This window comes from Penicillium rubens (assembly GCF_028828025.1).
Source record: "Penicillium rubens strain IBT 27055 chromosome Unknown utg000002l_segment0_segment0, whole genome shotgun sequence".
NCBI lineage: Eukaryota > Fungi > Ascomycota > Eurotiomycetes > Eurotiales > Aspergillaceae > Penicillium > Penicillium rubens.
The window spans coordinates 5,128,581-5,149,428 of NW_026890600.1; the positions used below are offsets into that span (position 1 = coordinate 5,128,581).

At 49.7% G+C, this 20,848-nt stretch overlaps 6 protein-coding genes across 6 annotated transcripts; 1 reads left to right on the forward strand and 5 right to left on the reverse strand.

Moving 5' to 3' along the window:
• Positions 1-213: 213 nt before the first annotated feature.
• On the reverse strand, positions 214-1,230 carry N7525_004441 (uncharacterized protein; the record flags this gene model as incomplete). Its single annotated transcript, XM_002565775.1, has 1 exon — positions 214-1,230. The coding sequence occupies one exon, from the start codon at positions 1,228-1,230 to the stop codon at positions 214-216; it is 1,017 nt and encodes a 338-aa protein (XP_002565821.1).
• Positions 1,231-2,223: 993 nt separating this feature from the next.
• Positions 2,224-7,129, forward strand: N7525_004442 (putative eukaryotic translation initiation factor subunit eIF-4F; the record flags this gene model as incomplete). The annotated part of the gene is made up of 6 exons (XM_002565773.2): positions 2,224-2,865; positions 2,991-5,900; positions 5,958-6,278; positions 6,342-6,425; positions 6,481-6,854; positions 6,913-7,129. 6 exons carry the CDS (start codon positions 2,224-2,226, stop codon positions 7,061-7,063), a joined length of 4,482 nt encoding a protein of 1,493 aa, XP_002565819.2. The 3' UTR covers positions 7,064-7,129.
• A 1,018-nt stretch (positions 7,130-8,147) lies between these two features.
• Positions 8,148-9,673, reverse strand: N7525_004443 (universal stress protein; the record flags this gene model as incomplete). Its single annotated transcript, XM_002565772.1, has 3 exons — positions 8,148-8,858; positions 8,912-9,302; positions 9,357-9,673. The coding sequence occupies 3 exons, from the start codon at positions 9,671-9,673 to the stop codon at positions 8,148-8,150; spliced, it is 1,419 nt and encodes a 472-aa protein (XP_002565818.1).
• A 1,893-nt stretch (positions 9,674-11,566) lies between these two features.
• Positions 11,567-12,358, reverse strand: N7525_004444 (uncharacterized protein; the record flags this gene model as incomplete). The annotated part of the gene is made up of 1 exon (XM_002565771.1): positions 11,567-12,358. The coding sequence occupies one exon, from the start codon at positions 12,356-12,358 to the stop codon at positions 11,567-11,569; it is 792 nt and encodes a 263-aa protein (XP_002565817.1).
• Positions 12,359-15,798: 3,440 nt separating this feature from the next.
• On the reverse strand, positions 15,799-16,493 carry N7525_004445 (uncharacterized protein; the record flags this gene model as incomplete). The annotated part of the gene is made up of 2 exons (XM_002565769.1): positions 15,799-16,404; positions 16,467-16,493. The coding sequence occupies 2 exons, from the start codon at positions 16,491-16,493 to the stop codon at positions 15,799-15,801; spliced, it is 633 nt and encodes a 210-aa protein (XP_002565815.1).
• A 1,292-nt stretch (positions 16,494-17,785) lies between these two features.
• On the reverse strand, positions 17,786-20,164 carry N7525_004446 (S53 family peptidase; the record flags this gene model as incomplete). Its single annotated transcript, XM_061213021.1, has 8 exons — positions 17,786-17,858; positions 17,912-18,054; positions 18,114-18,745; positions 18,798-18,888; positions 18,938-19,055; positions 19,113-19,580; positions 19,632-19,895; positions 19,956-20,164. The coding sequence occupies 8 exons, from the start codon at positions 20,162-20,164 to the stop codon at positions 17,786-17,788; spliced, it is 1,998 nt and encodes a 665-aa protein (XP_061070042.1).
• Between the last annotated feature and the right edge of the window lie 684 nt (positions 20,165-20,848).

The following is a 20,848-nucleotide window of genomic DNA, read 5'->3' on the forward strand; positions in this document are numbered from 1 at the left end:
TCCACCAGCTAACTATAGGCTTTCACGCAACAGCAATAGAGTCCACCAGCTAACTATAGGCTTCCACGCAACAGCAATAGAGGAAATAATATCAAAAGCAAAAGCCACAAGCACGCCGGGTCGACAGAGACGATCCCGCTCCTTGGATAAGAATAAGAGCCCGGATTTAGCGAGACAATTGAAAACAAGATGACATAAAGCAACGAAGTTCTCTCAGCGCGAACTGTCTAGCCAAATGATCATGTGCAAAGCAGATGCAAATGCATTCAAGCCTGCATAGCTGACTCCCACAACCTGGGAATCTGGTCCGGGAACCCTCTGTTTGGACCTCAGATCTTTGACGGAGATTTGGCCTTGCAAGATATCGGATCGCTCCCAGAGTGCTGGTACACGCTCAGTAACATCTGAAATCGTCGCCCCGGTCCAATAGTCCACCGTAGTTCGCCAGTCTTCGCCGGCCAAATCAATCTTAACCAACGGACGGAAGTCAATATCCTTGAAAATCAAAATGACCCCATCCGGGCCTGCATAGTCCAACGCATACTTGAGTGAGGAAGTAGCGTATAAACCGGGTCCGAACCCGTTCTGAAGCGTGTTTGAGGAGACGAGAGGCGCGAAGAGTGAGGCTAGGCTGACTGTTGACGAGCGTGATAAGCCCTTGTAAAGAAGATTGCCGCCAAGTGAATTGATGAATGTATTCATCAAATCAACGTAATTTTCATCACGGTTGTTCTTCTTTCCCTTTAGTTTTGTCTTAATGCAGGAAATAGTTGGCGGAAAAGATTGGAGGCGCGCAAAGGGGAAGATATCTTGAATCCTGTTTTGAGTAGGAGTTGTTGTGAGATTTGGGGGAATAGAGCTGGTATAAGAAAGCGCGGAAGCCTGGCGTCGGACAGGCTCTTCATAGATCTTGTCCATGAATATTGCTGGTATCTTCCCTTCTTCAAACAAGATTGAAACAATCCAAAGACGCGGAGAACCCTGTGGGATCGAACGGTACTCATCTGTAAGAACATATGCGGGATCGCGAATGAGCTCTTCGAGCTCTTCCACCCCCTCAAGCCAAAAGAGGCTTGACAACGGTCCGATGAACAAGGAGACCTGCTCGCCATCCTTATACAGATACTGTGATATCTCTTCTGGAATGACACCGGGGAATTCAATTCCTGCAGCCCAAACAGGTTGGTAGTCGGTTGCGTAAAGATCTAGTATATCTCTCTCGTCTCTCATCGTGAAGGTATTTTGGTCACTTCGAGTTTGATGGGTTCATTTGGGTTCTGGGGAAAGTATGGTCAGGACACCACCTGTTGAGTCACGTGAATAGATCTGAGCAGCTCACTGAGTCGGACTGAAATCTACTCAGTGAGCCTGGCTCTGAGCGCCGTTGTAAAAGCGGGCGGCCGCAGCTAAGATAGGAAAATCCCTACCTAGGTATGACATATGGTAGACCTTATATACCTCATAGGGTGGTATAGATGTAGACATCTTGGATATATGGGGTCACTATAGTGGCAAACGGGGAAAATGGGGCATTGGGGGAACATTCTGGGTCTATCAGGTTCCAGATGAATAAAAAGGAATAGTCGGTCATATTATACGAATAGGGTCATACCTAGGTACTTGGGTATCTATTGTTTAATATTCGAACCCATTTGATGTACATTTAGCCTGTCTCATAGACAACTTATAGACACTCTACGACGTACTGATGTAGCTTTCTTTGTAACATGTGGGTGGCGTTGTAGGCCATAGTCACTCTCGACCTCTTTTTACTATTTTATCTCTAAGTTCACTTTTTTGAATTTTCATTCATCTCATCTTTCTAGAGAGTCTCAAGAGATTCCATCCCATAAAACACATTCAAAGGTACGTTGGTCGCCCCGGGACGCAACTCTCTGTTCTGCCCTTTCGTTTTCCACAAACCCGAATATTTTTTTTTTCCCTGGAATTTTTTCCCTCCCACCAACCTTCTACCATTTGAAACAACCCTTTTAAACACATAACACTGTCGACCAAAACGCTGCTCTTGCGTACCTGGTCTTCTGTGTATTTGGAAATTAGTTTTCCTCTTTTTTCCATCACGTTTCATCCCTTTAACAAGCCGCAGTTAGGTTTGGATGTGGCCTTGTCACGCCTCCGCGTACTGACATCACCTTTGTCTCTTCCCTCGAACCTTACCTTTCCCATCGCCCTCTTCGCGCGTTTAGACGTACAACCTGTCTAATGAGCTCGAACCCTCCTCAGTCGGGCAACCAAGGACAAAGCACCGCTACTCCCGCCGCTTCGACCCAGCCCGCATCCTCTACCCCCCTGGCTGCCACCCAGGCGCCAGCCAGATCTTACGCCAACGCAACTAAGAAGTCCGCGACGGACTCTACCGCCGCACCCGTCACCGTGGGCGGTTCAGCGCAACATGGGCAGTCGAGCTCCGTATCTGTGAACGGCAAACCCATGCAAAATCAATCTCAGCAGGCGGCCTCTTCTGGCGTGACTATTGTCAATGGAGCTCCCTCTGCTTCGGCCGCTTCCTCCGATCACTCTCGCAAACCATCTGTGACGATCACCTCGAGCGGTACCTCCGGCTACATGCCCAACGGCGGTGGCCCGGCCAGTCGCCCCAACAGTCTTCAGTTCGGATTCCAGCAGAGTTCTCCCAACATGGGCGCTCCTGCTGTGCCTGCCTCTAACCAGGCCCAGGCTGGACTTGGTGCCCCTTCGACCAACCCCCGCGTGACGTCTCCTCAGACTTCTCCTTCGCCTATCCCCCAGCCCGCGTCCAGCGGCGGCCGTCCCCCTCCATCGACTTACCAGGCGCAGGGAAATGTGCCGAACTTCGGTAGTTTTGGGGAATCTGTTGATGCCAACGTAAGTGTCTCGAATCCTTCCTTTCTTGAGTGATCTTGGTGCGCAGATGCGTATGGAGCGTGGCACCACCTGTGCGCGACTTTTCCAGGTCCTTCGATTTTTTTTGAACTTGTTTGCTCACATAGATGCGCTCGATCCAGGCTTCTCTTGCACACGGTGCCCAGCACTTGCGTCGCGAGTCCTCCCAATCCACCCACAGCGATATGAGTAACCACATGGGCAACGGCCCCGGACGCTCAGGCTACCAGGGTGGTCGCGGTCGCGGATACTCTCAGCCCGGCTACCAGGGACAGCAGATGCCCTACTCTCCCAACCCCGGTTTCCGACAGACCCCCAACCAACCGCGAGGCGGTCCTAACATGGGTCCCCAGTTCCAGAACCAGGGCCGTCCTTTGGCCCCCTACCCGAACTCGCCTCACCAAGCCAACCGTAGCCCTGCGCTGGCCAACGTGAACCCTACCACTCCTCAGATGAACCAAGTTCCGATGGCACACCCCCAGATGCCTCAGCAACCTTACGGTTACGGTCAACACATGGGCCCCCAAGCTGTGAGATCCCCCCCTTCTCGTTCTTCCCAGGATTCGTGGCGTCGTCCCCAAAGGAACCTTAGCAGCTCTTGGAGGCGCAAAGACAACCCTCCATACTCACCCGAGTACCCCGTGGATCTTGCGCCTGAAAGTGGCCATTTCGAACAGTTTCTAACAATGGTTAAATTTCAACAGTCATTCCCCAACGCATACGATCCCAACTACGCTGGTTATTACAACCCGAATGGTGGTTACTACATGGGACCACCGTCGCCCCAACCTCGTGCTGCTGGCATGCCCTACAACCCTCAGTACATGGGACAGCAATTCCCCAACCCCATGCCTCAGGCGACCCCACTTTCGCGTACCCCCTCCCAGGTATCTACTGACCGCCCAGGTTCGAGCCTCGGCCACGGACCGGCACCCACTGGTCCTGCTGCCCCCAGCCACACCCACACTGGCAGTCGCGCATCTAACAGCCCCGCTCCCAAGCCTCACTTCATCATTCCTTCGGCCAAGAAGAGCCCGATTATCATCAAGGACCCTAACAGCGGCTCAGTCAAGACCTTCGAAAAGAACCCTGCGTCCCCTGCTCGGGCCACCCCTTCTCCTGTGAAATTTACTCCTCCTCCCACATCCACTCCTCCCCCTCGCACTGCCAGCGCGTCTGAGCACACTCGCACCGAGAGCAAGGCGAATGCCACGAAGACCGACGAGGAGAAGAAGCAGGAATTGAAGGACGCTGTTCGCCTGAAAATTCAGCAGGACGAGGCCGCTCAGAAGCAGCGTCTGGCTGATGAGGCCTCCCGCAAGACCACTGAAGCCGTTTCGACCGATGCCAAGAAGGATGATACTGAGGCTGCCCGGGCTGCAATTGAAGATCTCAGCATCAAGGATAAGGCCGAGGAGCCTAAGAAGGTGGAGGCTGCTGAAGAATCCAAGGAGACTGCTACCCCTGCTGAAGAGCCCAAGAAGGCTCCGGCTCCGGCTCCCGCCCCCGTTGATGACGATGAGATCGACTTTGATGCCATCGAGCGCGAAATGGCCGAGATCGAAGCCAAGGAGCGCGCCGCTGAGGAAGACTACAACCGCGCAAAGCAGGCTAAGAAGGAAGAAGCTGAGCGCAAGGAGCGCGAGGAACTGGAGAACTACGAGGCGAACATGAAGAAGGCCGAGGCTGAGGCTGAGGCCCGCGAGATTGCCCGCGAGAAGGCTCGTGCCGGTGGGGAAGCGGTCCAGGACGATACCAAGGACGCGTTTGCCGCGCTCAAGAAGGGTGGATACGGTGCCACTGAGTCTTCCACTCCTGGCGACAGCGGTGCCGCTACTCCTGTTTCGTCTGACATGGGCCCGCCAGCCAAGCCTGCCAGTGCTATTCCCAAGAAACCTGCTGGCCTCAAGCTTGATACTCCCAAGCCCACGGAACCCCAGCAAGCCACCGCAGGCATGAAGTCTTTGCAGAATGCGAAATTCTTGGAAGACCTCGGAAAGGTCACTTACCCTGCCTCCATCACCCCTCCCGACGCCACTATGAACGCTGCTGCGCCCGAAGGCCGCAAGTTCCACTACGACCGGAACTTCCTGCTGCAATTCCAGGCCGCCTTTAAAGATAAGATCTCCGTGGACTGGGACGCCCGTCTGCGGGACACCGTTGGTGATCCCACCGACACTTCTCGTCCCCAGTCTGCCCGCACTCCTAGCGGCATGGGCAGCCGTGCTGGCTCTCGCAGCGGCCCCATGAATACTGCCTTCCCCATGGGCAACTTCACAGGCCGACCTGGTCAGCTACCCCCTATGGGCGGCGGACCGATGGGCAGCCGCAATGCATCCGCCCCCTTCGGATTCCCACGGGGCGCTGGTGGCATGGGTCCTATTGGAAACATTCGCCAACACTCCGCCGGTGTTCCTCCTCGTGGCAACTCGAGCAAGGGTCCCCGTACCGACAGCCGACCCAAGAAGCAAGGTGGCCGTCAGGACGAGGCGGCAAACAAGTCGATGCCTCTTACCGCTGGCATGGAATTGAAAGCAATTCAAACCTCCGCGTCTGGCTGGAAACCTCGCAGTGTTGGTCAGGCCGCTGGTGCTGGTGCTGGTCCCGCCCCTGGTGGTGAGGCCTACTTGGCACCGGATGTCGTGCAGCGCAAGGTCAAGGCTGCTCTTAACAAGATGACCCCAGAGAACTTCGACCGTATCTCTGGTCAGATCCTCGCGATTGTCTCCCAGTCCAAGGACGAGACCGACGGTCGTACCCTTCGCCAGGTCATCCAACTCACATTCGAAAAGGCTACTGATGAGGCTCACTGGGCCCCTATGTACGCCAAGTTCTGTAAGAGCATGCTGGAGAGCATGAGCCCAGAAATCAAGGATGAGAATATTCGTGACAGAAATGGCACCGTTGTTGCTGGTGGCAGTCTGTTCCGCAAGTACCTGCTGAACCGCTGCCAAGAAGAGTTCGAGCGTGGCTGGAAAACTAACCTGCCTGCTAAGCCCGAGGGTACTACTGAAGAGGTATGTCGATCTACACATGAACTTGATGTTCCCTCCCGTACTAATAATCGATCCCAGATTGCAATGATGTCTGATGAGTACTACATCGCTGCCGCCGCTAAGCGTCGTGGTCTTGGTCTCGTCAAGTTCATTGGTGAACTGTACAAGCTTGGCATGCTTACAGAGCGTATCATGCACGAGTGTGTCAAGAAACTTGTCGACTACGAGGGTGTCCCCGATGAAGCCGAGGTCGAGAGTTTGACCAGTCTGCTGCGCACCATCGGTGCCAGTCTCGATGCCTCAGAGAAGGGACCTGCCATGATGGACGCCTACTTCGTTCGCATCCACATGATGATGGAGACACCTAACTTGCCCAGTCGTCTTCGCTTCATGCTTCTAGTAAGTTTCTCTCGAGCTCTTGGTCTTGTGAAGGGAGAACAAAAGAACTGACATGACTTCTAGGATATTATTGATCTGCGTGCCGCACGCTGGAACTCGAAGGATGCCGATAAGGGTCCTCAAACCATCGTTGAGATTCGCGAGGCTGTGAGTAACCTGATCACTGTGCTTCATTATTTCTCATCTCTAACTCTCGAAACAGGCTGCCCGTGCTGCCCAAGCAGCTGAAGCTGAGCGCCAGCGCCAATCCAGCAACCGCGGAGGCGGTGGCCGCATCCCCATGGGTCGCGGTGACGCCCGCGGCTTCGGATACGGAAACCAGCCCCCTCCTCCCGACTACGCCTCTAGCAAGGTTGGCAGTGATGATCTCCGCCGTCTTCGTGCGACTCGCAACACCAACCAGCCCATGTCATTCGGTCCGTCCAGCCTTCTCGGCTCCCGCACCAACAGCGGCCGCAAGAACCTCGGCCCCGGCGGTAGCCTAGTCCGTGGTAGCGACGACAGCGCTTCCAGCAGCCGCACCGGCACTCCTACCGGCAGCAAGAAGGAAGACAACTCTTCTATGAATGCTTTCAGGTATGCAACCCCCAACGCTTTCCTCATGCGGAAAACCCAATGCTAATACCCTCCCCAGCGCGCTTGCTGCCCTTGAAGATCGGGATAACTTGGCCACCTCGCCGCCGTCAAACCCCACTTCCCCGATGCTCACCAAGTCGCAGCCCGCAGCGGCGGAGCGTCGTCCCTCAAAAACCCCGTCTGTCAAGGACGGCGAAGCCCCAGCATAGAAAGTCCTTAGGAGTTAATGATCAACGTTTTCCATTTTCTTGGTTCACAAAAAGATTTCTTCATTTTCGTCATTTCCATGTTTTCCCTTGAGGAAAGCCCACCACGCGCCTTTGTTTTTAATCGGTCACAGTCCTCTTGCATTTTCCGACTGGTCGGTTATCCCCTAGGACTTCCTTTTTTTCACTTTAACACGGCTGGTTCTACTTTTTCTTTTCGAAGAAGAGACCCGATTCATAGTGTACAATCTTGACATCTTTTTCAATTCTTATTGTTTCTTTTTCTTTTTCCCATTGAATCGAGACATGGGCTGTGGAGCCGTGTTTGAGAGTAGGGCTTTGCAATTGGGCTTGCTGAATCACTTCGATTTCATATTGTCGTCCATTTTCCCAGTTGCGGATCTAGTAGGGGGTTCTACTGTGGAAGTGGGCACTGGCATGGAGAGATTGATGGTGATGAAGAGGGGTTGCTGATATTCATCTTGCTCTTTGCTCTTTCTCCCTTCTCGTTCTTTGCATATCCTCTCTTTCTCTCTTGCTTTTCGCTTTTCTCTGTTCTTGTCCTTTTCTCAATACCCGGAGCACCACTCAGCTTTAACGTGATTGAATGAATGCTTCGCCTTCTGGCTACCTCTAATGTCTTCTTTGGCAAATCCTCGTAGTGATGTACCTACTAAAAGCGAATAATGGCTACGAGTAAACAAAAGTTATAGGAGATCTGCACATCTGTAGGAGACTAAGCAATCAATGTCTATGCGTTCATTCAGCGAGTTCTCACTGTAGGCACAAGAGGGAGAGATACACATGGCCAAAACATGTGCAATGTTTAACCAGAGCAGAACATATCTGAGGACAATAAGTGATGAGGGTATTGGGCTGGGGTTTAACTATCAGTCCCGTCGCGGACCGACGTGATTCCCGACGTTTATTCTGGTTGATAGAGAGAAGCTAGAACATGTGTGAAATCGGATGGTTCGTATGCATCGTGAGTAGGCTAGAAAGGGCAATGGTGTATGTGTGGAGCAACACGAGCAAAAGCAAAGATGGAAGGTAAACCGCCGCTGCGGACCAGACAAGCCATATGCTTTCAGGATTCAGATCCCTTCGTGTTGTCCTTTTTATCATTGTTATCTGACACTTCAATCATCGGGATAGACACGGGATGCTTGGTTGTATCGGAAGGTTCGTTTGCCTCATCCGGGTTGTCAACTTCGGTAGAGGAATCTGAGACGGGGCAGTCGGGTTGGTCACACGGAGATGGCGAGACCACCGTCCCATCCAGCGAAGGGGATGGCTGAGCCCCGTCGCCAGTAACGACGCTCTCCTGAGAGCTATCTGCTGGACTCGGAGTCGCCATGACGATTGCATCCAGTGAGTTCCGAATGGGGTAAGCCGAGTCGGAGTCATCGTGGCTAATGCTACTACGGTCAGAGACCGACAGAGAACTGCGCGAGGCCGCGTTCGAGTATGACGCGGGGAGTCCGAGTGCCTCCGCGACTGCAGCCTCTTCGTCTGGCAGCTTCGAGGAGCTGCTATCGTTGCTGGCGCTGGCGCCGAATATCTGACTACCGCGCTGCTCGCTCATTTCCAGGATATGGTTGTAGCTGCGCCGTGTCGGGTCTGCTCGGCGCTTTTTCTTCTTCTTTTCGCGCTTTGGTGAGGGTCGAACGACTATCACTGGGATTGGTGATTGCTGGAGGCAGTATTTGGAGACGGAGCCCGGGAGCAGACTGTGCACTCCTTTCAGGTTGCGTCCTCGTGTACCGACTACCAGCATTGCAGGCTCGTATATGCGGATCTGGTGAATGTTAGGTTGGTGGAAGATAGTGATGGGGTTCTTGGAAATGTTACCATGCGTTGGATGATGCTCTCAACCTTGCCCACAGCAAGTTCCAGAACTAAGCTGATGGCCTTCTCATCCTGGGTGTTCTTCTGGATTACCTGCTCGAATAGCTTTTCTGCTTCTTCGCGGTACTTTCGCTCTTCGATTCCGACATCGCTGGCTATGCGTGAGTCCTTCTCCACCGCTCGCAGACAGACGATCTCGTCCCCGTCATCCACCAGCTCGTCAATGAGCCATTCGAGGGCGAACTCGGAGTAGTCGTTTTGGTCGGTTCCGCACAGAAAGGTCCTGCTGCGACGTGTGCTCTGGTAGCCTTTGTGTTTGTAGTTCAATGTGAGGGAGAAATCGGTAGCATCAAAGTTGTCGAATGTGTCGAAAGAGACGCCTCGCTCGTAGGTTCTATTATATAATTAATAAACGCCGCTTCACACACAATCTTCAAGTAGAACGTACTTTGGTGGTGGTGGAGACGGCCCTCGGTTCAATGCGGTAGCTTTGTGTTCCCGTTCCTTTTCTTCCAATAATTCCCTCGTCGGGGTACCCCCGTATGACACCCGCTTTTCCTTGAAGCTCAACGAGCGACTGGGTAGCTGAGCCTCTGCCGCGCCGACGCTAAATTGGATCGATCTCCGTTTGCTTTTGGGCTTAGCCTCACCCGAAGGGCTGCGGGTGTGGCCGGACCCCGCGGGTGGGATCGTATGATCTTGATCTTTTGATTCGGGTCGCTCTGCAGACTCAGATGAGGCTCTTGGAGAAGTCGGTGCAGACATTAAGAGGTTGATCTTCGATGATGCGAATGAACAGGGGTGTAATGAGTCTGTTGGTTTTCGTGGGCCGTGTTGACATAAAGCACGAGAGGTAGTACGTATCAGCGGCCACGGGGTTGTTGAGGGTTCCACAGGACCAAGCGGGGATTTGGTATCATGTTTTGAGAGGATTGTTGCAATAGAAACTAAGAAGGTTGATGGTCACGAGGCATGTTGCTCGAGCTGGAGAGGGACGGATGCAGCGAGGGGTCAGGATGGTTCAGGGCGATCACTTATCGATAGCGGCTGAGCTTAACTATGCTTATGTAATGTCAGGGGGTGATTGACACAACCCTATATGGAAAGCTTCATTTGTGTCGAGTCCACATGAGGAAAAAGCTATTAAAATGCATTATGGTTGCTATATGAAGTCTCACTTTGTGTACTGGGCTCAGATGGGAATGTTAAGACCGAAGGAAGCCTACCTTCCCACTTGGGTAAGTAAATATGTATTTACGTCTAATGAAGAAGCAAGGAATGGATTTGTTCACGAGACCTGAAACCAAGCAATGTAGCTGCTTCGATGATCTAGACAGTCCGAACTACGACGGCATTGATATAATTTTTGCCATTGTGCAGAAACGAAGGTTGCTTGAAGAGGAAGAACCTTAACATACTATATGGGATATTAGGAATACCAAATCAATGATATAGTTATATGTATAGCATCAATTTTCGAAGGATACTAGTAATATACTCCGTAATAGTACATATACTCCGCACCCTACCGCGACATGTACTCCGTACTAAGCCACAATAAGACCTTAAGAGGACCCACGTAGTCAACTTCATATCTCAGGAGCCTCAGGGCTGAATACGGAGTACAACATACGCTGATTATACTCGTATGGACACGGATACAGAGTATGTAAACTGGTAAACTGACACTGTCAGATAACGGAAAATGAATGCCAGGGGATGATCTCTTGCAAGAAACCAAAAGCGCCGAACCAATAACATAACGGAAGTCAAGATCGCCCAACATCAAGCATACCCAAAACACCTCAGCCCCCAAGATTTTCACTAGCCCAATATGTATCCCGCCCTACCTTACATCGAACAAAGCCAAGGCATCCATTGGAAGCAAAAAGAAGCGAAAAAAAAAAAACACCCCCCTTCCATAACCCACTCTCCGCGGAGTGTCCGAACACATGCTAAAGAAGAAACTAGTAAACCCCTTCAGCTGACTCTTAACTAGCCCTATGCCGACTTAGCCGCGATGATCTCATATCTCTCTGATCTATCTATCTTATCCGGCGGTGAAGACTATCGCGTGCTGGCGAGCTGCACTTCCATTTGGCTGGGAACGGATTCTGCGCTCGGGGATCTACAGGGTCACATGCGCGATTCTGCCGGTTTGAATGGAACTATTTACTGGACTATGGAGTGGAGTGGGAAATATTGGAAATATTGGAAATATAGTATTGATTTTAATTTTTTATTGGATTGTTTTCTGTGGGGTGAAGATAATTGTTTCGTGTATGTACGGAGTACATTGGGAGCACAATGTCTTCCCCTATGTTTCAACACTCCAATGCAGTCTCGACCTTTGTAGGGAGAGCTGAATATTGGGCTATCACGGATAGCCAGAGATGAGAGGGGTATGTAATAAATGTCCATATGACATCAAAATAATGGAATGTCCAAAATGGATGTTCGAAAAATGCGACCGATCCAAAAACGCCAGAAAAATAGATGATGAGAGATGGTAAATATAAACTCGCTCCAAAGATATCGTCATAAAAGCATCAGGGTATCACGTATATATCGCTGGATGATGGCACACAAGGCAGAGAGAGAGGTAGACAGGTAGAGGATAGTCGGGATCGTAAAGTGAATATGAGTGATCGAGCTTAATCAATAAGCCTCGATGAGTGTCTGCTCTTGTGCACCAAAATACCCTTGCTCAAAGAGATGGGGTTGATCAGAGCCCGCCAAGGCAATAGCCGTAGTAGCAGGCTCCTTTTCATCAAAAGCCTCCAGCGTAGGCTGGGGCGGGGAGGGCGGCGTCGCCTCGTCCTCGGACTCCCCATCTGAATCAGAAAGGAGCTCAGGCGGCGACTGTCGCGATGGTGAGCGAGTCAAGCTCAGCTCCTCCAGATCCTCCACGTCGTCGTATTCAAAGTCTGAATCTGTGTCGTCGTCGTCCTCCTCCTCTAGCAGGTCCTCCTGCAAGGGAGCCACGGGTGATGGGGCGCGGCGACGGGGAGGAGGGTTGATGACGAATTCTGACTCGTCGTAGTCGGAGTCGTCGCTGTCGCTGAGTTCGGAGTCCAGATCGGATGCATCCTCCGCATCCCAATCCTCCTCGGGCTCTTCGACTACGGTCGAAGCCCATTGGATGTGTTGACGAGAGGAAGAAGTAGAAGCCTTGGTGGCTCCGCTGACGGTCTGGTTGAACCAGCGTTCTTGTTCACGCTCGGCATCGGCGAGGTCGTACATCAGCGAGTCGAGGAGATTGGCATGGCCAACGAGCAGGCGCAAGTCGTGATCTGCCCGGGAAGCTTCACGAGTGAGCTTCTTCCGGGCAGTGTGGGCGAGGTAGTATGTTTGAGTAATGCTCATTTTCTTTTGTTGGCGACGACGGAGGAGAGAATCAAAGTAGGGGGAGGGTTTGGAGGTATTAGAGGTGATAGAAGAAGAGTCCATGGTGGGCCAGAAGAGCTTTTGAAGGATTATTATGACTCTTTTGGTGGTGACTCAATTAGGCGTCATCCAGTCACAGTGGATCGTCGTGGGGCGGTGTGATATAAGGGATAAGAAGTTTGGAGTAGATCAACTTTGTTATACATAAAAGTATGAAAGTATAAGATGGATCAAGTTTTCTTTTCAAGGGGGACAAGATCGATAGTGTAACGAGATAGAAAGTAGATATAACAATTCCAGGACCAGAGGTTTATATCTAACCTTGGAATCTGACAAGGCAGCGTTTTTTTCATTTTTCATTTTTCATTTTTTTTTTTTTTAGTCCGATCGACCCGAAACGGACTTTACGGATGATGAGAGATCCACCGGAAATAAATGGAGAAAGGGTATACGCCGAGCCCGAATTATGAATAATGCACTGTTCGCTTCCAAGGTTCCCTTCTTTCTAGATCTTCACCGCTACGTTACACGTCGTGCTTTACTAGGTACCTAAGATACGTAGGTACTTATATAGGTGCCTACAATATTAATAGTACATATGTACATATGTACTCTGTACTCTACTACTCTACTATTCTCCTATTCAATTCAAAATATCCAATTAAGATACGTGAGTCACTTAGAAACTCGGATGACCAATCCGCCGTGCCGTAATCCATCGGAGGATAAAAAACCGATCGGAGTATCGGTCGCACTTGTTGCCGTTGATTTTTGATTTTCTTTTTTATTTTATTTATTTTATTTCCTTAATCCCTAATTCCATTTCCTTTAACGGTTTAGTCTGATTACTGATACAATCTTAAAGTTCCTATCGAACCCTGGAACCTAAGGTTGGATTACATAGCATTTCGATTTCCAATCACCGCATGCCAAATCACATCATCTTTTATAACAGCTATGATAGCTGACAATTGCTTTGACATGTCAACGTGTCGGCCTCCTATCTATGTTGTAAGTTGTATCCAAATTAACCAATGAATTGGCCTGTCAGCATGGAGGCTCTTGGAACCTTGGAGAAGCCAAGCCACATAGCCTCCGTATGCGTATTCAGTATTATGCAACACTACCCCTCGCCTGTACTCTCCCTAGAACGAGTACGACAGCTGCCCAGTCTTGGCAGGATTGACCAGCATTCCCCAGGAATTAGAGATTGACCAGGAATCCATGCATGAGTAGGCAGTGCTGTGGGGAACGAATAGCATGCACAGATCCTCATGAGGCCATGAGGCAGCATAATTCCGATATCCCTAGATAAGCCTCCTCCCTTAAAGATTTGCTCATGGCGCAGTTCTACAGCGTTGCCTACAACGGACAATTGACGTTGTACGCTGTACATTCCACAGGTGACACACATTGGGCCATTGGCAGATCTCATTGGTGCCCACATGAAATGTGCTCAAAACAGTGAGAGACAGCCTGACACTGCGCCCTGCAAGGAGGAGTTGGATTAGTTGTTTCTCGCTTCATGATACAGGTACCATGTACAGTCCTTACTGCATACCTTGACTACGATAGCGTGTTTGGCATACGTCACAGTCTTTTCTCCAAGCCAAGAGGTCCTGTTTTTCAGATGTCCTTGGGCCCCGGGGCCTTCTTGGCGTGTTAGGTAAGATCCCCTGCGGATATCGCCGAGATGAGCTAAGCAGTTAAAATGTGGGCAGGTGGTTCGCTCTCGCATGGCTTGCCGTTTCGAAACACCCTAGTCTCCACTTCGTAGCCCTATGGAGAATGCGAATACGGAATGTCTCAATTTTTCATCTCTGCGGCTTATTTCAATCCTTCAGTTTCTCGCACATTCGAAGACGTTCTATCGTGCAATCTTCAATGTTTCTTCCATCTTCCATCAATTCTAACACGATACGAAGATAACCCAATCAGGAAATCATGAGTCAACAGGTCGAGATCCAGCCACAGTCCAGAACAATTGAATTCAGGGTCTATGCTGTGGGGATCGGATACAATAATACAATAATCATCGGCCAACAGCGCCATGGCTGGTTGTCAACCACCTTATTAAACGCCCAATAACCGACATTGGATCCTCGGCCTTTCGTTGCTAATTTTCCGAGATCCACTGTAACTTGACAGGTATGACATCAATGACTTGGGCTTCGGCCGTTCGCTATCTGTTACCGTTGGCCGAGAGATAGACCTGTTTGAGATCTACTAGAATGAATTATGGATTATAGATGGATTACCAATTGTCTAGCCGGTCAAGATGATGTGAACGACCACATACTGCATGACGAACTGAGATTGTGAAATACATGGATGAGAATCAATTACTTGGTAATCATATTTCATCCAAAATAGGCAACGTGGTGTAATCTGAGGCTGATAAATGTTCATGCATAGCTTATGCTATTCATTTCACATTAATAACCAGCATAAACATCTATGGATAAAACCATCCCACCTGACCATCTTGGAACGCTTCATACCTATTTAGGTAAAAGTACCTCGCAAGGCTAACATTACATTATTCCTCCGACTCTCGGCGTTAAATCCATCCGCAAATTCAGTCAAAATCCGTATCCGAGTTCCGTGTGGTGGATCGTGCACTGTGCACACTTTATGCCAATGATGTGCATCCCTAACGCCAATGCATGTTAGCCTGGAGCTCTAGCTTTATTCGCATGGTTTTATCGCTATCGCTCACGGATGATCGACACGTGCGAAAAATAAAATAAAAAGGGGAACGTGACTCGGTCCCGGAACTTCATTGCCGGTTCTCGTAACTGATTCTCCACTACGGAGTAGATCGAGGTTAGTTGCGGTCCTGGCTATGCGGCACATGTCTACGGGGCTGGTCGGATGAAATCGTCCGTGTTGATTCACTATCACACTTTTGTGATAGCTTGTGACTCATGATGATCCTGTTTGAGGCCTTTCCCCCTAGTCTGTGTCGTGGAAGTCGCGGATCCTGGCTGCGCCCACAGGAATTCAATACCTATCCAAGATGAGTTGGCTGCTAACATGTACCTCCCAGTTAGCCAGTTATCTAATAAATAATGGATAGATTGTGGCTCTGATCATCCTCAGTCTGCAAGCAATGAGCGCTGCGTGTAGATCGTCAGAATGGAAAAAGCAAGCGGCTGTCGGATACAAGCCAAAGCCGGGAGATGGATTCCAGGGCAAGATCGGCGCTTTGACCAATCTCTGGCCTCTTTGTTCCCGTGAAGACTTGCTTCTCCATTGACATATGATAGAAAAGCCACGTGATATAGTCATAGATCTATAGCCATGTCACATCGTCTGGCACCGTCAACATGAATACAAAACATCTACAGACCACCCTATGGCTTCAAAGATAATCAATTCATGCTCCATTAATCGCATCCATGTTAACAAACAGTTCATAGTCAAATGACCCCTTGGCACCAGACTCCAGCAAAACACATCCCTTCAAGATCCAGCAGCAAGACATATCCCATCGAGACATCTCAAGACATGTTCGTACGGAAGGACATTTCATTGCCAAGGTAGTCGACAAGATAGGCCGAATTGTCAGGGTCAGCCATACGAAGATCAGCATAAGCCAGCGCACGATCAATAGTCATCTCAATGTCATGCAGGTCAGGGGCATAGCCGTGGAAGCGAAGCTTATGAAGAACAGCCCTGATCCAGTTGACGCAGTTCTGCGGCGGACAAGCACCCTTAATCGGCAGCTGAACAGACTGAAGAAGGATCTTGATCGTCTCGGGACCGATTCCATCGTGGACTTCGCCGATTGCCATTCTGATCAGGAGAGAGTCACACGAGTCCGGATGGATGTTGGTCTTGACGCGGTAGGTCCATTGGAAGTCCGGGTTGAGGTCGCGTCGAAGCACTGGGTCTGGAGAGGCTCCGTCGGTCACGTCGTATGCGTGCCAGCGGTCGTTCTTGAGATCCCAGACGAGGATGGCCCAGTGGTATGCGGAGAAGCCGAGGCGTCTTCGGTAGTCGCTGAGAGAGAGCTCGCCGCGGTGGTAGAGTGCCAGGAACAGTTGGTAGCTGTCGGTGGGGGCCGAGCCTGGGCTGATCCCGCGCTCGAGGGGAGCATCGCTGATCTATATATGTATACTCTTGTTAATCACTCTTCTGAGCTTCAATTTTCGAGGATAAGACTCACAGGAAGGTCAATTGGATACATGGCCATGGTGCTTCAGGATTTGCATGAATGTTTGTGGTTGAGATAGGTCGAGGTTTTGTTTACATGCTTTTCTCCGGTCGAGCTCCTGAGCGGGAGCCCTCAGCAGCTTTTTTATTGCCTTTTCTACGCTACCGCCTGAATGTCATTTTCGAAGGCAATTCAGTCGTCGGTGCCTGCCTAATATGGTTATATGATGTTAACAGCCTATTGATAACTAAGGCGACGAGAAACGGGCCTATTCGCAAGTTTATATCTCTAATTTACAGATATTTGAAGCTATACAGATCCCTGCGCACGGACCACCCTGGCGTTGAGTTCGAAGGCGGCCACCTTTCCCCTCGACTTTCAACCATAAAGGACCCAAGCCAATCATAACTGGTAGTAAATTAGAGCGGATTAATAGATAAGAGTAAACTGAGAGACAACCGAGAGGAATTGGATCAAACAAAACTGGCGATTGGCTCTAGCTAACTACCTGGTGGACTAAGACGCTAGTCTGATACTTGGGGCACTATGGCACAAACACGCACAATAACACTTGGAGACTGTATGACTTCTAACTGGCTTTGTTATTAGAAGAAAAAAAGGACTAACTTATACTGTTTCTAGTGTTCTGGAATCATGCATATGATGACATGTCTGTATTTGGTGAACGAGTGCGGCAACCCGTGCAGTCGACCAAAATGCAGGCAGGAGTTGGAGGCTTTCTTCACTTCTAAAGTCAGTTAGACACGAAAGAAAAACCCCTGGCTAGGTAGAATGAAAATATATATATATTCTGTTTGCTCTCTTTGTCCTAAAAATGAAACAATAACCTGATGACCTCACTGAGTGTATAATTCTTAGGGATGGGATGCCTTAGTGAGTGTACACCTGTCTTATCACGGGATGATCCCAACAGATAGAAGTAAAGAGCTGTAGGACGAAGGGAGTCAGTCTACTTTATCGAAGGAAATTAGGTCCAGTCCCTAGTTATCCCTATTTATACGTAGAAAACCCTATACCGTTTATGATTGGTACCGCCTTAGTTTACAACATACATATATAGATGAAAGATAACTGGAGAAACAATCTGCTCAAGGACCTCATTATACACTTACTAGCCCAAGCACGCCAGAAAACCATCTCATATTAGATATAGACATAGATATCAATCAAAAATAACAAGAAGGGCAGTTTGAAAATGACAATCACGAAGAAATCCCAATATAAGGGCTTAGAGTAATTTGATGATTGATATCTAGCAAGGTGATCGACGCTCGTATGCAAATCTGTTGCAACCTCTGTCCTTATTTGTATCAAGGCAGAGACAAGAACAGCTCCTTCAACTTGGGATAGTTAGGTGTGCCCAATCCGGTAGCCGGATCCCATCTGCATGGTACGTCAGTAAAAAGCCTACAGCCAATGTAGAAGATCAGACTCACCCTGGAATAGCACTAAAGCCGTCGGAGCCACATCCAAGATTGGTTCCATTGGTGATATCATTAAGGACCTCCGGGTGAGCGTAAAGTACGGGGTTCACAAAACCAACAGGCCCCTTGCCCTGGTCAAGACGTTCCTCATTGATCTGCAAAGAGAGCCATTAGCACAATAAACAAACCAATTCAAAGTTTTGCTTCGACTTACCAAATTCAGAACCGAAGCGAACAAAGGTGACGCCAGGCTAGCCCCGTAGTAGTGTGTAAGCTTTCCACCATTGTAAGCGGGGAACACGGCGCCGTTAGCCGACACATCAGGATAACCACGACCAATACGGTTGTAGAGACCCTTTGTCTTGTTAATATTGACTTCCATCTCAGAGTAGTACGGGTAAGTCAGCTTAGCCTTCTGGAAGTACTTCTCCACGGCTTTCTTCTGGTACGAAGGCTGCGGGAAGTAGTTGGAGAAACCGCCGGAGCTGGTGAAGTTTGCGGAATCACCACCCAAGTTAGCGGACATTACGCTCTCCGCATCCTTGACTGTTTGGTCGGCGTAGAGCATGGTGCCTCCGACGGAGGTCACGTAGGGGCAGTTCGAGGGGTATTGGGGGTTGAAGATCTTTCCCTCGGGTCCCAGACAACCGTTGACGGCTCCGTCGTTGTGGAAGGAGGCGACGCCGTAGTCTCCAGAGGAGAACAGGATGGAATGGCCCTGCAGGCCGAGTTTCATAAATTCATTGCATTGGCGCTTGGTGTAGGCGATTGGAAGATCGGCTTCGGCTTGTCCATAGGAGGCACTGATGACGGTGGTGGGCTTGTATACACCGCATTGAAGCTCACCTGTTTTGTGTAAGCGATCTGATTAGTCTGGTTGGTGGTAATGGTATGTTACCTTTATAGCCACCAGGACGCGGGTTGGGATAGACTGGATCGATATCTGGGTTGTTGCCCGTTTCGCCGAACGCACTGTATGTGCAGTAAGACTTGAATCGTTAGCAGAATGCATTTGATTTTCGGAAGAATATAACATACACCATCGAGAGCGTCAAGGAAAGTGTTGAACAGATTGGTGGTCTTTTCCTCTTCCGGTTCATAAGTCTGGTCATCGACCTGGTAAAGAGTTATAGACTGGGGATAGATAAGCGAATAACTGGCATCATTAGCAAAGGACAGAGATCCGACTAGAAAGAAAAGGAATTGTACTTACGCCATGTCAATGTCAATATCCGCTTCACCAGCATTCAGCGGGCTATAATCAGGCACCGAAAAGCTGGCTCCATCAATCAAGGCAGGGATGGGATAAGTGCCCCGAGGAATCCAAGGAGCAAAGTGTTTGTAGTAGAGATCAAGATCTGACTTGGCAAAGTAGTCACCCTGCTCGTAAAGACCAAGCGAGTTGCCCTTTGCTGCCTTGGTGGCGTCTGGGATATCGTACAAAGCCTTGATGCAGGCCGGAGTCATGTCAGTTCCGCATCTCTGGAGATCCGCAGGAAGTGACTGCGCCTTTTCAGATATAACCGTGGTTTTGATAGAGTTATCGGCTTCCACTGTGCCCTTGGAATGAGCCAAGTGCGACATCCGCTTTGCCTTGGTGTTCTTCTTGACGATGGGACTGAGCTTGACTCCAGGAGTTATATAGTCAATGTGTGCTTGGATATGCTCGGGAACGTGATATCTAACGCTGTTAGTCAAAGGCCCAAAGTTGTTAGAAAGCAACAAGACTCACTCCTCGCAGCCAATCTTCATGCTAGAAGTGCTGGCATGCTCATGTTCATAGAACTCAGCCTTGAACAAGTCCTCCACTTCATGTGCATAGGCATCAAAAGCCAACCAACCCTTGTTATCGGAGTGTACAATCCGGGACTCATGGATCCCGGAGGACTGAAGCCACCGACGAACAGAGTCAACAGAATCTTTTGAAGGAGCGAAAAATTCATGGACTTCCTCCGCAGACCAGTACTGTCCATATTTGGCAGAGTCCGGGTCGGAACTATACAAGTATTAGTGATCGGACGCATACGATGAACCCACACACACAAAATCAACTTACACAGCCATGAGATACTCATCACCCCTCTCCAAATTATTCTGAGCAAGACCAATACGCACAGGCAGAACGGAATCACGCTTAATGCGCTCGCCTTTCACCCAGTCCACATGCTCACTTCGCTTCTCGTGCAAGACATGCTTCACTGGTGCTGGGACAGCTCCAGCAAGAGCGACAATAGCCAGAGCGACACAAACCTGACGTACCAGCATCCCGAGAGACAATAAAGCTGTAATGATACCCGGCCATTCTGCTGGGACAGGGGAATTTCCCTCCAATATATACTCTGTAGTACACGCGGGGACAGCTAATCACAGTGGTATGATTGCAACCATAATTTCCGGCGTCTGCAATGGTGGAAAAGGCACCAATTGTGTTTGGCAGGTCTGATTGGATATATTCCGTGGTATATGCATGATATTTGAGACAACAATTTGGGATTCGACGTCCGAGACTAGAGATCAACATCTGTAGCGGGGACGTTTCGCTTCCAAAGGCACAGTTGACAAGGTCTGGTTGATATGAAGACGATAATCGCAACCTATGGGGCTTATTCTGCCAATGTTTTGTGTCATTGCTTGGTTATTGCTTGGTTTTGCTTGGTTTTGCTTGGTGTTTTAGTCTTATCTCAGGAGACGAGTGCCTGGTGAGTACCCCTGCAGCGGAGCTCCGACGGGGAAACCCATGTGACAACGTTTCGTTTCAGGGAAATTAGGGGATTCAATTGCGAGGAGAACATGTTAAAGTTGATCAGACTTTAAGTCCTTGCGAAAAAGAAAGGATGAACTACTATGTCGCACATGTACTCAAAATATATGTATAAATTTATCTAATTCAAAAAGAAAACCTGACATCATCATCATATCGAATATCCATCACAGTGGAAACCACAGACG